This window comes from Liolophura sinensis, chromosome 12 (genome assembly GCF_032854445.1).
Source record: "Liolophura sinensis isolate JHLJ2023 chromosome 12, CUHK_Ljap_v2, whole genome shotgun sequence".
NCBI classification, from domain to species: Eukaryota; Metazoa; Mollusca; class Polyplacophora; order Chitonida; family Chitonidae; genus Liolophura; species Liolophura sinensis.
In genome coordinates this window covers 2687103-2706235 of record NC_088306.1, presented here as the reverse complement: position 1 = coordinate 2706235, position 19133 = coordinate 2687103, and the positions used below count along the sequence as shown (strand labels likewise).

The 19133-nt window shown below is 39.2% G+C and overlaps 1 protein-coding gene across 9 annotated transcripts in view; it reads right to left on the bottom strand.

Moving 5' to 3' along the window:
* Positions 1-1044: 1044 nt before the first annotated feature.
* The window catches only part of LOC135479457 (serine/threonine-protein kinase 26-like), a 58587-nt gene continuing 40498 nt past the window's right edge, over positions 1045-19133 (bottom strand). For 6 of the 9 annotated variants that reach the window (XM_064759289.1, XM_064759293.1, XM_064759292.1 and 3 more), the window contains 6 exons: positions 15339-15422; positions 13569-13709; positions 13026-13157; positions 9945-10076; positions 8634-8827; positions 1045-5782 (listed from right to left, as the gene is read on the bottom strand). In XM_064759289.1, coding sequence (XP_064615359.1) covers positions 5773-5782; positions 8634-8827; positions 9945-10076; positions 13026-13157; positions 13569-13709; positions 15339-15422 — 693 coding nt within the window. In that variant the 3' untranslated portion in view covers positions 1045-5772. Of the gene's footprint in view, positions 5783-8624; positions 8828-9944; positions 10077-13025; positions 13158-13568; positions 13710-15338; positions 15423-19133 lie in introns of all 9 variants that reach the window. The other 3 variants (XM_064759296.1, XM_064759298.1, XM_064759290.1) reach the window with 2 other exon arrangements.

The window sequence follows — 19133 nt, the reverse complement described above, 5'->3', positions numbered from 1 at the left end:
GTTTATTGCAGGTTTGGACAAGAGTCAAATTACCCTTGTAATCAACCACTACACACATCACTGACCTGACGAAGATCACACTACATGTAGCTAAGGCCGAGTTCACGCCATCACATCTGTATGCCCAATGCTACAGTCCCTTGAAATACCCCATGTTCTATTTTTCTTTCATTATTCAAAGTCGACTATTTCTTCAGTTCTGCGCAACTGAATGATGTCCAGCTCAGAAGTACTTCTTCAGGTCAACGGAAATTCCACGTTTTCACGAATCTAAAATTCTAGCTGTTGGGACATTCTTTCACAACTATTACGGTTATTTTTTATGAGCGTGACAAAGCAGCACATAGGCATCCTACTTAACACACGGTACCTGGGTGACCTAGTGGTTAGCGCTGCTAGCGCAGCACAATGACTCGGAGGGGCTACTCACCAATGCGACGATAGCTTTGAGTTCATGCCGGCTTCCTCTACAGTCGTGCGTGGGAAGGTCTCCAGCAACCTGCAGACGGTGGTGGGTTCCTTCCACCATAACGCTGACCGCCGTCACATAAGTGAAATATTGTTGAGTAGGGCGTAAAAACACCAATCAAACAATAATATTTAACTTTAATACTAGCCAGCGAACGCAGATGTACTGTATCACCGTGTGGATCCATTGGGTACCGATGTTGGCAGTAACTGCTTTTGAGTAATCTCTTCTCAAAAGTACATGAAGCACTATATATAAACTAACACAAAGTCCTATGTCACTCCCCATAGCATTTTATTTGGTTTCATAATTCGTGATACATGAAAAATAGGCTGGTTATTTGCGTTAATTTCAATTTAAATGTCAAAAAGGGGGGTTACCGTCTATAGATGTGAATACTTGCTATGATGGGAGATAATATGTACAATACAGAGAGGGCATATGACAGGAATAATCAGTTCAATTCTTCAAGTCTCAGGTGTGGAAAGTCCACATCCTCCGACCAAACCAAACCACTTCTGACACCACTCTGGTTTGACGAGTTTCACATGAGATATATATATATATATATATATGTCTCTGTGTGTGTGTGTGTGTGCCATTTTGTTTAAGATCAGGCGGTTGGTTTCCAACCAACACATACTCGTAATAAAAGTACGAGATGGATGCAGATGGTTACGTGTAAATCTTTAAATAACAGACTCAGAGTTGCACACAGTTATCTTCGGGATCCTGAATAATTTGTGGATACATGTGATTTTCCATGACGGATAAGTTTCCCATCCATGGATTTTACAGTAAAGGGTTTAAATAAGACATCAGAAACTTTGCAAATCCATGGATATCCAAGTATTGCAAGGAGTAATACAAAGATCCATTCTTCTAACAGGTTTATCAGTGTTCAGCAATTAACCTGTTAAATTAGCATTTAACAGATGATGCCAGATACGATAGAAGTAAATGAAAAGGCTGACTGTACCATTTATGGAAAATACGTAATGTAAATGACTAAGTTATAAAAAAGAACATTAATCCACAGCAAATTTCGCACTTAAAGGCGAAAATGAACTGATTTTTGTGTCCTTACGAGTCCTGTATTACGTCACTGATGTCTCCTGTCAATACGCAGACCAGATTCAACATTTCTAGTTACTTGTAAATGTGATATACTGTTTTAAAGACTTTAGAAAACATCCCATGACCTCTTTTATCAGCCTCCATTCTCACATCTGGAATTTTCAGGGAAAACTTTGTTTTGCAAAATATATACATAACACACACAAAATGATACAAAATAGAATATGGACAATCAAGCTTAATAAAATTCTTTATAAACTTTAACTGGAGTGCACAAATTCCAGTCGTTTTGGAACTGTGGGAACTCATGGAGGTCTACCTACAGACAAAAAGAGAAGCATGATACAGAAAATAGGGGAACAAACGATGAACAAGCCCCTCTGATCATACGAGTGCTAGACAGACACACAGACAGACATCAAGCTTACAGACATTCTGCCCCGAAGTCAACCCTCCACATAATCACCCCTGGTCAAGCATATGTACAATGTCTGTGTATTTACAAAGTGTTTCGAGATCGCATAAAACGCTGAGGTGACGGGGGCATCTCAACACCTATCTTATTTCCACGCCTACGCTTGTTTTTTTGTTTCATCCACACATCTGCCTGCTTCAAGTCAGACAGGACTCTAGGACTCTTCATTTGTAAATTTCGCTACTCACCAGGAAAATAAACTATTCTGTAATATGGAAAAGTTAACAATTTGTACACTCCTGTTTGTATATAATACTACAAGTAACAATTACATGAGACATTTTCACGGGAAAGGTTAAGTGTTTCTTTTTGCTCCAGCCAAAAAAGAAAATAATAAAGAACAAAAAGAACAAAAAACAACTACACTGAAATATGGGCAAATAGCAGACTGAAGTAGAAGATTACTGAAACATGAACTATCTTTCTGACTGATACATGTACCTGTCCAAAAACAAAATTGGAAAAAAAAGAGACCCCAAACATGGTAGACTTTGTCACATAACAGAAATATATGCAGGTTAAGTATAAGGAAAATTGATCTAGTTGGAGAAAGTGCATAAATGTGCCAAAATTAGGTCAACAACTGGAATCACACAGGATTATGTGCATGGAATGATGTCATATTGTGAGGGGAAATTTGTGGGGTTGGGTGGGGTTAGTTGGCCTGGCATGTACATGTACAACTGACTTGAGGAACAAACTAATGCCTTTGGTTTTAGGCTCCTAGATAAAATATATATATATATACGTTCGTATGTATATTATATTTCTTGTATATATCATTTATATATGACGCACTTTTGACATTTTCACACATGCACCTTAATCATGCCATTGTGCCCGCTCCAAAACACAACCTTTATGTATTGTTTCTGTATTTACAAAAAAAAAAAAAAACAAAAAAAAACAATAGGGCGTGCATTTTATCCAGATATCCACAAGATCATCACTTCAATGTGAAGGTAACATTAAAAACAATATTTCCGTTAAACTCGTGGCAAAGTAAATGTACATCACTTGCCATCTACCATAAACAAAGACTCTACAGAAGATCCACACACCAGAAACTGACAGCCGGCACAAAGACGCAAATAAGTGAAGTAGTCAGATGAGCAATACAAAAAAAAAAAAAAACTTTAAGAATCTTTTTTCAGAATCTTAAAATACTTAGCCGTCTTTCAGTAGATCTGGTATTTCAGAATCATACTACAGAGAATAAATGATTAGCGCTGAACACCACACTGGCAATACTTCAGTCATATCATAACGATCCTATCACCCTGAAAGGATTTCCTTTGCCATATTCTGATCAATTTCACCATCATCAAATATCTAACGCATTAATTGCACCAAACTGTAAGCAGTTCAGTAACAGATGAAGGAAGATATACACACAGACATGTATATATGTATGTTTCTGTTTCATTTTTACTAAAGACATCTCAAATTAGCTATGTGGAAAACCTGGAAATCCACTCAGGGGATCAGGGGTCAGCAGTCAGACTCATTTAGTCAGAAAATGAAATACACCCTAGAAGACTTTCAACTGAAGTTTTGTACCGTCCAGGTGCTGGACAGACAATTAAAAGGCAGAATTTTCCTATTCAGCAACATTCCACAATCCACTGACTCTGGTAATGTAAAGGGCCTTCTTATTTTCACATTAAGATTTGTCTTGAAAATCTCAGCATTTCACAGGCTATCTTCATATCAAGGCACCTCTTTACTTCACAGTATGTTCTGTATTTGTTGGTTCAGCATTTTTAAGGCAGTTTCCTGTTACATGTTACTTTCTACACAATGCACTGAGAACTGTTTTGAAAAGGTTACATGGACAAATAGAAAGAGATTGTGGGGTTCAATGCAGGCTAAGTAGGTTCCAACTGAACAATGGCAGCCAGTTGACCTTCAACGACCTTGCTAAAATATTTATTTGATTAGTGTTTTAAGCAGCGCCTAAGAATATTTCACTTACACAATGGCAGCCAACATTTTCATGGAAGGACACTGTTCAGATCTTGCCAATGACTTGATCTACTCAAGTGTATAAGCCACATTACCGACTTCAATGACAGAACATAAAAACCTGTATAGTACATGTACACGTGCTGAAGAGATATTTCCCATGAACGACTTAGAAGACACTGAGCTCAGGGAAACTGCAGGATGGAAAGGGCTGTGTACTTAAAACAAGCCTCCAGGTGGTAGCTCTCCAGAGTCTCAAGCTTTAAGAATTTGCTGTAGGTCATTTTTCATCATTAGCATGTTTTTCTTTCTTTTTCCACAAAAATATCTATTTACAAAGCCTAAGCTATAATTTCAGAATACCAGCTTCTGATTAAACAAGGGAGAAGCACAGCAAATCTTCTCATGAGTACGCAACACACAACAGCAAAAACAACAGTTGCTGCTGCTTTTCATGACTTAAGATAAACATTTTTTTTTCTTTCTCATCTCCATTTCAACATGCTCCATGCCAAACACACAACCAGTAAGCGGGTTCTGATAATAATTGACACGCTGATGTTTTTTTCGCATAATTCGTGTCAGCTGCCACAAAGGACATCGATGATCACATCCATATGTGCCAATGACTCTTTACACCTTTCCATACATGTATACACATATACAGACATGTACATACAGTTCCAATAGCACACATCAATTATAATCAATAAAACACAGCATAAAGTAAGACCTCTTAAGGACTCCATAACTAACTACATGTAGTATAATTGTCCATCGGGCAGTTTTTTTCAGTTGTATGGTGCTTATATGTACACGTGTTGTCATGGGCGTATCTAGCTTTCAGGTGATCGGGAACAGTTTGACCAGCTAAAGAATTACAGCAAACAGCATAGCACTGTTAAAAAAGATTGTGACAGGTATATAAGAGACAGGGTCAGAAGCAGTGAAAATCTGGTCACAAAACCCACATTGTTATTTAAATGCTGCACACTTCTCCAGTCCTGGTCCAATGGCTACAGGGCGGCTGTAGTAGCTCCCTCGTGTCCTGTCCTATGATCAGACTGGACATTTCCTTGGAAGTCAGCTAGGCACCCTCAAGGTCAAAGAGCACATCCAGGTCGTCACCTAGGCTACTGGAACACATTATACATCACCAACATAGTTCCTGGTCGGGAACAACCTGTATTTTTTCCATGGCACAGAACTAAGACTGTGTCCATTTAGTTCCAAAGTCTCCATACCTTTCATCCATAACTTCCAGGCTCTTTGATCTGAAGACCACACCTAAAAACTTTGCAATAGAGCTGTCGTTTGTAAACGCCTTGAATCCATACATCAATTGTCAATATATAAGAGAAACAGACCAAACATTGTCCTTTTCCAGGATGTACCAAATTAGCCGTAATCCTCCCTGCCCTGCTGGCGCAAAATCATCGTAATCTGCCAGACCCTTTAGTCACAAGGTTTATCACCTGAAGGAACAGGGAAGTATATATATACAAATATGGTGATTGCTATAGTTGTGATCGTACAGGGTTTGTCGCGACGGATGAAGTACACCCTGTACACCCTCGTCAGCCTTCTCACACACTCAGATAGCACAGGGCAAATGTACAGGGTTTGCCGCGACAGATGATGTACACCCTGTACACCCTCGTCAGCCATCTCCCACACTCAGACAGCACAGGGCAAATGTACAGGGAAAGTCATGATGCACTAATACTCCAGATATGTCTTCTTTACAAGTAGTCTATAACACAGTCACTGGGATCCATTCACACAACTACGAGGCTCTGGAAGGTGGCAAACAGAAATCATTCAAAATTAAGGCATGTTCATTTCATAAAATAAAAAGTCTGCATCGGTACTTGATATGCAAAATGTTTTTGAGTTCTTCCAGCATAAAAACCATCATAAAAACACCCTCAATTCCTCAACCTTTTTGCAAATGAAAGAGCAACTTTCACCACGATACATGCACCTTGATAATTTGAGTTTGGAAACAAAAGTACACTGGTTGGGTTGGCCAATTTCAGGGCTTCAAGAAGTACAGTTTTACGAGTTTGAACAGAATAGGCTTCAAAACATGCTGAAGTAAACATCTTGCCATCGTACAAACAGATTGAAGAATGAGAGTATATACAGTTTCAAAAAGTGAATTTCCACCATCACTTCAGACATCACATACTGACGTTAATCGATTAATAGCAAACTAGGTAATCAGCAAGTTGAGACTGTATAACCTAAAGGGGGAGCTACCAGTAGTATACACCTTTCATTGGTATGTAAGTCTGAGATGCAAGTTCTCCCTCAGTATACTGTGAATGTGGTTTCCCACTGACATGATTTTTACACAAATTTTCACTTTCCCACTGACATATATATTTGGGGTTTCCTACCAGTATATAAATTTGCAGTTCCCTGCTGATACACAATTTTGGTGTTTCCCATTGATACTTTCTTGGAGTTTCTTTTACGGACACGTATTTCTTTTTAAGTTCAGCATGTCAAATGCTGCCATATTTCCTTGTACACTAAGACACTTGTCCAAAGGCATGGCTCATATCTGGACAGGTTAAGGGCCAATCTTCACTTTCACAGACATTCATGGCTGCATGTTTGTGCTTTCCAGTATAAACAGCCGGAGCTTTGTCAACCTACCTGTCCCAAGTACGGGCCTTATACCAGCTCAAGGGCCAGCCTTCATTTTCACAGGACATTCAAGGCCATCCAAGGCTGAATGTGTGTGCTTTCCAGTATGATGAGCCTGGGCCCTGCCAACCTACCCGTCTCAAATACTGGCCATATATCAGCTCAAGGACATTTCAAGGTCATCCAAGGCTGAATGTGTGTGCTTTCCAGTATGATGAGCCTGGGCCCTGCCTACCTACCCGTCTCAAATGCTGGCCATATATCAGCTCAAGGACATTTCAAGGTCATCCAAGGCTGAATGTGTGTGCTATCCAGTATGAAGAGCCTGGACCCTGCCTACCTACCCATCTCAAGTACTGGCCATATATCAGCTCAAGGACATTCAAGGTCATTCAAGGCTGAATGTGTGTGCTATCCAGTATGAAGAGCCTGGACCCTGCCAACCTACCCGTCTCAAGTACTGGCCATATATCAGCTCAAGGACATTCAAGGTCATCCAAGGCTGAATGTGTGTGCTTCCAGTATGAAGAGCCTGGGCCCTGCCTACCTACCCGTCTCAAGTACTGGCCATATATCAGCTCAAGGACATTCAAGGTCATCCAAGGCTGAATGTGTGTGCTATCCAGTATGAAGAGCCTGGGCCCTGCCTACCTACCCGTCTCAAATGCTGGCCATATATCAGCTCAAGGACATTTCAAGGTCATCCAAGGCTGAATGTGTGTGCTATCCAGTATGAAGAGCCTGGGCCCTGCCTACCTACCCGTCTCAAATACTGGCCATATATCAGCTCAAGGACATTTCAAGGTCATCCAAGGCTGAATGTGTGTGCTATCCAGTATGAAGAGCCTGGGCCCTGCCTACCTACCCGTCTCAAATACTGGCCATATATCAGCTCAAGGACATTCAAGGCCATCCAAGGCTGAATGTATATGCTTATGGCATGATTAGCTGGACCTGTGCCAACCTACCCGTCTAAAGTACTGGCCATATATCAGCTCAAGGACATTCAAGATCATCCAAGGCTGAATGTGTGTGCTATCCAGTATGAAGAGCCTGGGCCCTGCCTACCTACCCGTCTCAAATACTGGCCATATATCAGCCCAAGGACATTCAAGGTCATCCAAAGCTGAATGTGTGTGCTATCCAGTATGAAGAGCCTGGGCCCTGCCTACCTACCCGTCTAAAGTACTGGCCATATATCAGCTCAAGGACATTCAAGATCATCCAAGGCTGAATGTGTGTGCTTCCAGTATGAAGAGCCTGGGCCCTGCCTACCTACCCGTCTCAAGTACTGGCCATATATCAGCTCAAGGACATTCAAGGTCATCCAAGGCTGAATGTGTGTGCTTCCAGTATGAAGAGCCTGGGCCCTGCCTACCTACCCGTCTTAAGTACTGGCCATATATCAGCTCAAGGACATTCAAGGTCACCCAAGGCTGAATGTGTGTGCTATCCAGTATGAAGAGCCTGGGCCTTGCCTACCTACCCGTCTAAAGTACTGGTCATATATCAGCCCAAGGACATTCAAGGCCATCCAAGGCTGAATGTGTGTGCTATCCAGTATGAAGAGCCTGGGCCCTGCCTACCTACCCGTCTCGAGTACTGGCCATATATCAGCCCAAGGACATTCAAGGCCATCCAAGGCTGAATGTGTGTGCTATCCAGTATGAAGAGCCTACCTACCCATCTAAAGTACTGGCCATATATCAGCTCAAGGACATTCAAGGTCATTCAAGGCTGAATGTGTGTGCTTCAAGTATGAACAGCCTGGGCCATGCCTACCTACCCGTCTCAAGTACTGGCCATATATCAGCTCAAGGACATTCAAGGTCATCCAAGGCTGAATGTGTGTGCTTCCAGTATGAAGAGCCTGGGCCCTGCCTACCTACCCGTCTCAAGTACTGGCCATATATCAGCTCAAGGACATTCAAGATCATCCAAGACTGAACGCGTGTATGAAGAGCCTGGGCCCTGCCTACCTACCCGTCTCACCTCTTTAGTTTGTCCAGTGCTCTGTGGATGGTGCTGTCACTGACCGAGGACTGTTTGCCAAGACGTGACACCACCTCCCCGACCAGGTCGTCTATGATCCCAGGGCAGGCGTTCTCCACCATCGTGAAAGCGTTCCGTAACCCGTCTATTGCATCCGTGCGCAGGGAGGACCCAGATGTGTACTTCTCTCGCAACTGAAATAACAATTACTCAAAGTCTCATGCAAATCTTCAAACTTAGTTGTGAGAAGAAGATCTGAAAGATTTATTTCTTAATATATCTGACTGGGGTTTTACGCCTTACTCCACAATATTTCACTTATATAGTGATGGCTAGCATTTGGAGAGAGAAACCAGGCAGGGCCCGAGGGGAAACACAGATCTGCAGGTATTTGTCAGATCACCCATGAAAGAGGCTCCATGTGTCGATAGGCTGATCAAAGTTTTGATATCGTATTATCTAACGTGGGCCAATGAATTAACGTGGTGGTGCACGTAAATTTTGTGGAACGAGGCAGTTATTGCGATCTCATTAAAAACAAACAAGGACATCCAACATCCTTTTTATACTGGAAGTGAGAGTGACAAGTACTTGGCAAATCACCTAGAAAGAGAACACCCACACTGACAATTTTGAAATGAATCCATGAATATTAAAGAATGAACTCCACAAATACCATTTACAAATCTTCAGCCTTTTCAACTTCTGAAGCACTTTTTTCAGTAGAATTTACGCATGATTCGTTTGTCATTGAAGATGAAAGTTTTATAAAACTGTGCAAATCATTTCTCTTCATCTCATAGTTTTCTCAGAATCTTTCAAATTATTGCTTGCAGAGGTGGTTGAAGAAGACGAATTAGGGATTAGGTACACTGTTTATTATACCTTAGTCAGGTGTCAAATATTGCATTTGTAAAGAATATTTCACTTGTATCAAGATGGCTAGGATTATGGGTTGATGTCTCCCTGGTCAATAGTTGGAGGAAAACGGCTCAGGTCCACAGATCCAATGAGCTGGAGCATTTAATCATTTATCAGACTGGTGTTTTACGACATACTGAGAAATATTTCACTTGCACGACAACACAGATGTTACAGTGGTAGGAAACTGGGCAAAGCCCTTGAGAAAACCATCGCCATAAACAGGCCTTCCTATGAACGACTGGAGAAAAAGCCAGCATGAAATGGACTTGAACTCACAGACAGAACATTGGTGTGAGGCTCCTGGGTCATTGTACAGTTCCAGCTCGCTAACTATTACCACCCGAGTAAGAATGATGCATTTCCTTTGAAGGGAGGAGACCAGCTTACCGTGTGGATAACTGGAAACACAGTTGAGGACAGTGTGGCTGAGGAGCGCATGTTGAGGGGGAGGTCGCGATCTAGGGTTGGAGGGGGCGGAGATGGTGGGCGGGGGCCGTGGTTCTGCTGACGTATCTGAGGCTGTGGGGGAGAGAAGACAAAAGAAGGTCAGGACATGGAACCGGGTATCAGTCCATCAGTGCAATCGGCACAGATACAATTCTGACAAATCTGCCTTCTGTCATTTTTGTCTAGCAACAATGTGAAATTAAAAATAGGGAACATGAAATCTTTTAAATTTTCGGCAAATACAGGTATTTTACTCTGTTGTGTTACAATTTGAAATCTCAACACAAAATTACGCACAAAAATAAAACTAAATTTACAGACAACTGTTAACAACATGTACATGTAGCTAAAGAGAAGGACAAACAGATTCTACACAAGGACAAATAGATTTTACGTGATGAAATTCTGAAAATTGTAGACACATAATTCAGCAGACAAAAATTACAGCAAATTTAAAATGAATCAAATATTTTCTCCTAGACACAAATTCACGCTGGAGAGAAACCTGAAAGCTGAAGTGTGTCATATCCAAGCGGATGATAACTATACAATTGTAACGGATCCATGCAGCCATGCAACAAGAATTCCTGCAAAATCCACCCCCTAAAAAAGCCTGGACATGCTAAAATAAAGTTTACAAATAAACTGGCTTCATGTAGTTTTCGAAAAGTTCATTTATTCAAACCTTCACCAAACTGTATTTATTAAACACAGCTTTTTTAAAAATATAACAATGTCATTTAAACAAGATCTATCAAAAGTTTTTGACTGAGTTGATCACATATTTTAGGAATATCACAATTCAACTCATTTCACACCAACACCTTACTTTCAACATTGATGTAATTCTAAAAAAAAACAAAAAAAAAAAAACAATCAGTCTGACACATAGTTCAACGTCTGTAATTGATGTACATGTATTAAAATATAACAGTCAGAAAACGTGGGCAGCAGAGGCAGAGACCAGCCTACAACTGGGTTGTATGTAGAAAAGGGTTAGAATACACCACACAATACTTCAATACATCATATCAGCAGAACAGAATACATATTCGCCTTTACATGCTTCATATCGACTTCTGTATGACTAAATAATTATAAAACATTATATAAATATATTGATATAGTTCCTTATGGCTCTATACATGTAATTCCATAAAAGTCGGAATCCATGCCAAATTGCTGGTAAATGGATAAAAATTTTGTTAATTTCCAATTAACTTTCTCAGTAAAAGAAACAAAAATGCCAACAAAGCATCAGAGGTTGGATTTGAACCCATGACCTCGGGTCTCAAATGTCAGCAAAGGTTGTGGTTTTGTGGCTAGCAGGTCCTCCTCATTTCCTTGATGTTTGCATCTGTTACTTAACCTTGAAAATCACTGTCTTCAGACTAACCAAGTCTGGCTCCATAAAGTAGCTGATAGTCGATTGCCCTGTTCGTTTTATCAATTTATTTCTTTATTCATGAGTAGTTCCTCAGTGGAGATGTAACTCTAATTTGTTAATAAATATATCTGAGGTGATACTTGGACTCAGTGTTAAATTCTCATTAGTCAAGGTTTAATGCATCTTCTTTTATCTGACTGGTTTTTCATCCGTTTGTAATGAAAAATTGAATTTTTCACTGGCATGGAGGCAGCCAGGTTTATTAGTAATGTTGGTGCAGGAAAAGAGGCAGAGCCTGGTGGAAATCAACGCACTGTACCTGACCAGGGTACCTGGGAACCTAAATCCGAAACTGTCCCGCGGTAGGTGCCAACACCTGACCGTGTCTGTCAAGATCTACATGTAATCATCATGGGGAAAACCCATTAGACCACTGTCCCAACAATTGCACCCTCAAGGATTGACAGTTTGGGGTTGAACTCATCCCTTGCACATTGTAATGACTGAAAGACAAATATCCTCCGTCTTGATCTTCCATGACCCACTCCCAACATAAAATGTGTTACATGCAACTACAATGTACACATATAACAACAGTCTGGTTCAATGTGAATTGTCTTACACAGGCATTTAGATCACCATCCCGATTGGACAAAGGAAGCAAAATAATAAACCTATCTAATAAATGAACAGAAAAAAAGCATCTTGAAATAAAGATAAATAAAATAGCAAATTTACTGCCATGGTTTCAGACAATTCATCACAGAAGTGTTATGTAGATTGACAACTACACCTTCCACACATATAAACCTATATGTACATGTACACTAATCTGTATTTATAAGGTTTAAAAGTTATGGATGCGTTACAACTTGGGACTAAAAACAAATGAAATGAAACTTTCACGCTGAATGTGAATTTTATCCTTTACTAATGGTGAGTTGTCTTCTGAAATATAACAGCCTGTCTACTTTATATGACCTACTTTTTCCTGAATGCACACACCAGTTTGGTTTTGGGGCAATTTGCTTTTGTCTTGTGACTATCCTTTTATTACCATTACCATCATGGGTCAATCAGAAATATGCGCCCAATTTATTGATTTCTTTCTAAAACACTGCCAAAGAATACACCTATAGATAATACTGGTATTTTCCAATAGATAAGCGTGATATGTATGTACATGTATATATCTGTACATTTAACATGCTTTAGTAAGTTAGGTTAGTAGAGGTACCATTGGTGTAACCATGGAGAGGGATAGAACACAAGGATCAAGGTCAAACGGTTAGTATGAATGCACAGTGATCTCCCCTTGTACAGATGAACATACTCTGCATGCAGACAGATTTTTCCCTTCATATTCAGGTCTTTGAAGGAGCCCCATAGTTAATTGTGATTTCCTTCTGCCATATCCCTATTTTCAAATGAAGAGGTGTATACTGTGGTATGGCCAGCAGATCCCATGCATGTTTAGAGGGTGGGTCAGAGAAGCCCCAATCACAAAGCTGGGTACAAAAAAGGGCAGATAACCCAGAGAAAATCTCCCACAGGTGAATATGAAAGTAAGCTGTCTTCCCTGTGGTTATACAGACATGCCTCGCAGACAGCCCCATGGACACGGGACGACTTACATAAATATGCAAATCATTAAGCATCGGCTGGGAATTGGCCAGTGACCTCGGCGTGTAATTCGCCATGTTGGCCGAGGCTGGCCGATCCATCCGCGGATCCATGCTAGATCGTCGTAACTGTACTGGTGAGTGCTGGTATAGAAGAACAAGATAGTTAATGAGACGGCGCGTTTGGTTTCACTGGGTTGACATGAGCGGGTGAGAAGTAGATAGCTTAATGCAAAGACAGCTTCATTTGATTGTTTGATTGTAGAATGAAAAAACCGTTAAAGTAATGGGAGTTAACAGATTGAAAGACTGTTAGTTTTACTTATTTCAATATTTTTCTCGACACTCCTAACATTAGGAATTCTGTTTTAGAGAGCCAGTTTACATAAGAAATGTATGATATTTCTATCTTGTATGAAACATATGGGGACAAAAGTACACAAGATTTACATACAAAATTTTGAATTATTTGGTCTTATTTGTGAGCGTTCTTTCACATACTGAGATGGGTGTAAGCCTGAGACTATGAAGAGTTCTGATTGGCCAAGTACTTACACGGCTGTTTGGATGGGATGGGCGGGGTTGTGGGGATTTGGTGACAAGAAGTGACTCGTAAGGAGGCGGGGAAACAGGATGCCGAACAGGTGTGTAATCAGTCGGCATGTCAAACTGCGACTTTGGCCGGGATATGAGAGGCTACAATATATACATGTACATATGTTGTCATCATCACCATCATCAACACTACTTCAGCAGCTACAATATATCCAGATATGGAATATATACTCATATAGATGACAACAGCGATGTTAATCTACAGCAGTTTGATCTAATGTATATAATCACTGGTTAAGCTCATCATACAAATCTGACAATTCTGTTATTCTCACTGAGTGACTGAAAGGAAACTTTTACGCTTGGTATGCATGAGAGAGGAACCTACTCAACTCACTTAGTTCCACTCGCTGACAGCCGTATGATCTTGGATTAAACCAGATTTTCACAACGAGCAGAGACTGATGAAAACCTAAGTTATGCACAAAAGCGTGTCCCATTCTGATGGAGACTAGACTTCACACTGAGACTGTACGTGAACTAAGTTTCTTTTGTCTTGTAAAACTTTGTACTTTCTCTACTAATCAAACTAGGAACCATCAAATATAACACACGCAATGAAAACTCAGGTGTAAATAAATTTGTACCTTTAGGTTTAGTACGTGAGAAAGACTCAACATGTCAAAACTGATTACAGACATTGTCAAATCATTATCCAAAAGGAAGCGGCCTAAAAAACAAACACATAATGCGTTTATACACGCATTATGTACACACTCTATAGAAACTAGCGCTTCTTGAAATCTAGACACTTTATAATTTTTTTTTTTAGGTAGCAAATAAACACTGAAGACTACCATTAGAGCTTTATCTACAAATATGAACAGAAAGGAGTAAAAACTACAACCGCAACATTGCTATATCAACTCAACAAATGTACATGTAGCTGCAAAACAGGGAAATCATCTGAAAGGCATCTAAGGTTAAAGAGAGACTCCAGGTCCAAGTGACAATACATATAACGCAGTTTATGGAATTTGGAATGGTGAACATCGTAATGGTGGAAATAAACCTAGGACATTCCCAAGAACGTCTACTGGTTTTTTGAATTCTATGATTTATGCTTTAAGATACAGACCATAGCCATAGTTCAGGTAAATTTCCACGCTTCTGGACATTTGGCACAAAAACCAATGATACCCTTCAAACAGGTAAAAATTTTGGAAAGCAATCTAGATTAAATTGGTAATATCATTTAACATTTTTAATACAACAACAAAAACAGGCGCTGGAGAAGCTCTTGATCCAATACGAATCTAAGACCTCAATTTAACAGCAATAAATCAGTAACTTCTGTGAAGATGGAGCAGAGGAACAGCGCACTAAACTAGGCGTAGCTTCACATGTAATCAGCGACAACAACAACAACAAGAAACATTGATGCAGTAGGCAGTGTCCAAGAGAAGGTTTGTCAAACTCTAACTGTTTAATATATACATGAGACATCACATATATTCTGGCATCACTTGTTTCTTTCTTTGTTTTATTTAAGATTCTCCACTGAGTAACATTTCTTTGCCTACAGCACAAAATATCCTTCATGTAAGCCTGCATGACAACAAAAAGATATATGTATGATGCACCAGTTGAACTCACTTTAATTGACTTTTTTCTTTCTTAGTCTGGTAGCTAATTCTAAAAGATAAACCTAATTCATGTGATGCTACATGAAATACATACATGCATGTAAATGAATGCCAGAAGACTTACACGATTGGCTGCACCATTGGGCTGGTAAGGGACGGCTCCTGGCGCGAGTTCAGACATACTGCGGGGATGCATCACTTGATCCCTCTGAAACGTCAGCACAGGCAGACAAACATGTACAAAAGAGCAAAGCAGACTAATCTAACGCAAAATAGCCTATATCTACACATAAATATGCAGAACATATGGTTTTAAGCAATCTAGTAGCGACTAACAATTTCTGACATTTGTTCACTGTAAATTACCATGGATAAACTGCTCATTTTTCTCGATTGTAAGAGCTCTACTGAGGTTTGCTTGGAATGTGGGATGACATCCCACTGGAAAATGTCAGTTTCAGCACCAAAAGTAACACTTTATGAGATTTATTTCCCCCAAAAATGCATTTTCTTGAAAGAATAGGAGATTTTACGTCATTTACAGTATACATAGCCTAAATCTAGAGACATATATGCAGAAAAACATGGTTCTAGGCAAACAAGTAGTGACTTAACAATTTCTGATTTTTTGCATATTTTCAGGCACACGCAAACGTGGCTACAAATAGATAGCCATCCAAACAATGCTAAACTCATTTATTTTCTTCTGAAAAATGAAATAACCTATTCAAGATTAGCAGGTTAGGAAGGAATGGGTTACATATTTACACCTGATGTATACAGGGAAGAGAGGAGGCAGAGGTTGCCAGGTTATTCTGGTACATATACATGCCACATTGTTGGAACAGGACGGAAAAGAAAAATAACTGTTTTTACATCTTGTTAAACATAAATCAGACAAAAACCTGAAATAAAATTCTTTACAACAAAACCAAAAATAATTCAGCCAGTGACTTATGGATGGAGATGTGTCTGGTAAGCACTACGAAGCAATTGGCAAGCAAGGTGCTTGTACATGTAAATGCGGTGACTGGCAAGCGCTGAAGCAGCAAATGGGAAGCAGATTGCTTAAACGAATACAAGTAGTGAATTCAAGACAAAATACTAGGGGTGGTAAATAAGAAATGGCTGTAAATGTATCTGGATGCCGAAGAATTGTTCTTGACAATGAGAAGCCCAGAGGGCTAAAGGCTGTCTGAGAGCAATGGGGCAATGAGGACAGGCCAAGGGCAAAGGTCATTAGTCTGTTTCATAGTGACAGTCACAAGGCAATCGCTGGAGTAGAAACCAGGTAAGTATTAAATAAGTGACAGACTGAAAATGACCTTAAAACAGCCAGACAGTCATTACACCTTCATAATTTGAAATTCTGTGCAGGCCTACACATGTTCTTAAAACAAATTAAAATTCTGTTGTTGTTTTTTTTCTTTTTCGCAACATTTTTTGTTTGTTTCACTCTCAATATAATTCAGGCCAAACGGACATTAAAACAAGCAAAATTCTGGCTTCAAGACTCTTATTTTTACATTCTCGATGTCAGTGTTCAGCAAAATGAATGCCATTTACAACTGCTTGTCTGGAGCAAACGACTGCTGCTAATAGTTGAGTATATCGGAGTGGACATGCAGATAAATATAAATCTTTACATAAAGCAGGACAAAACAGCCAAGTACATGCAATGGTGAAACAGCTTGAGAGGATCCCTCACCAGAAACAATGTATATTGCATATGCTTGACCTTTATCAGTCACAAATGTTACCGTTCATAGATGAATTTGTCTCCCCTTGCCCATAGATGCCGCCATGTGGATTAAAGGTTACAATGTAACCATCTTTAAGCCATAGTGAGTTATATATGTAACTCTCTCTACTACACTCTAACCATCGGGACATGTTAGAAGTCTACGAATGCTTAAAGGAACATTTGTTCAACTTCATTAATCTGTACAGTAAAAAAAAACAAACAAAAAACAACAACAACAAAACAAAAAGTGGCTCAGTAGAAATGCATTAGTCCTACACAGGTTTTGACAACAACAACAACAAAATACTATAAATAGTCTGCGCAGGACTGTGGTCATGCCATTATGGCAGTACAGTGTGATTCTTCATAATAAAGCCTTTAATGATTTATTATAGTTACAACTCACATGGGTGAGCTCTATTACTAGAAGATGTTCTTCATTCATAGCCCACTACCAGGTTAATTGACATAATAAATGGGAAATCATAAACAATACATATATCATAAGCAAAGGTTAACAGCTAGGCCGAAGGAAAAGCTGTGGTAGGCCTACACATGGGGTGCTTGTTTTAAAACAGCATGAAGGTAAGAAATCTATCTATATCCATTGTAATTATTTTGATATTTGCCTATGGATCATACATGTATAAAATTTAATTAACATTCCAAATTCTGTTATTACCTCTCCTCCCATTTGGCTGATTGGCTCTTAACATTTAAGAAAAGTTAAAAAAAAACAGGTTCAAGGGAGACTACTATTGATACAGTTCACATGTAGGAAACTCATAATAGTTACATCCCTTGAATGAAAAACAAGATCCACTAACTGGTTTAGACAGCAGTGAAGAAAAAAAAAAAAAAACCCCAAAAAACAACAAACCAACGACAATACTATCTGTTCTATCTTTAGAGGAGTAGCATGGTTGTAGGTGTGATATTTTTATCACATCGGAAATGGTAACAATGTACGGAGGTGATTCATAACCAATAAATAAATTTATAACCAATCCATATTTAAACCTATTCGTAACAATGCTTCTATACAAAGTGTGAATTTCTTTCTTTCTTGCATTACCTTGGCGAATGCCAAGGAACAATCAGCATCTCAAGGGCAACCATATATTCTCTGCCAATACAACTGATCGTATCAAAGTGGGTTATCTATCTGCTATCTACTACAAAATGGAAACACTATAGTCTATCCCTTTTCACAAAATAGATACGAATAGTCGTTTTCTTTCTTGTGCCTTTTTTCGTCTCTTCCTCTCCACAAGGTTGCTGATACATAAGTGTATTTTTCAAACAATAAATAGAGAACTTTTTATACTATCTTCATGGACATAATTAAAAAAGAATTGTCTACTACTTTAAAAAGTGCAAGCACCTGGTAGATAGAGATTTTTTTCTCGGCTAAATACATGTGATGTGGTATTCTTGGCTCTTTTCAACTTCATCCATGCACACCAAAAGCCACATACTACTACAAATTTACCTTCACAGATATACATAATTTATTCATTTATTTAATTATTCCTTAAGGCAAATTTCTACAAGAAACTTCAATCCCATGTGAGCATGAAAATCACTTGTTTGAATATATTTGAATTTAACACTGCCACTTCTTTGCAATTTGTTGTTTAACATGTTATCAGAAGATGCATGACAGGAGATCGAAAAGACTTCAGGAAAAGACTTTGGAGCAATGTTGTGGCAAACTGAACTCTCCTGACCACCATTAATTTTATGCACTGTTTCAGTATAAAGTCACAGGCTTTTTTATTTATTTTTACAGAAAATACATATTTAACTTCTCCTGAAATTTTAAGACAAACCGAGATCCAATTTTAGCCCAAGTGAAGTACATGTATGTACCACCATAGCAGTTAAAACAGAACAGCTACATGTAATACTACACAATCTTCACCCTGGTTAAATACAGCCTAGAGCTCTAGTGCCAGCCAGCTATGATAAAAATGAAAAGATGAATTTACATATATAAAACAAGGGAATGGAGTATTATGTGCCTTTGATACACAGGCACAACTAAATCTACGCAGCTCTATACATGAGAACTGCATGGTTAAGTTAAGTCAAAGTTCATGTCCATGAATATGCAAATTTGCTCCATACAGTATATTCATAATGGCTACATCAGCACATGTGTCACTGAAAATG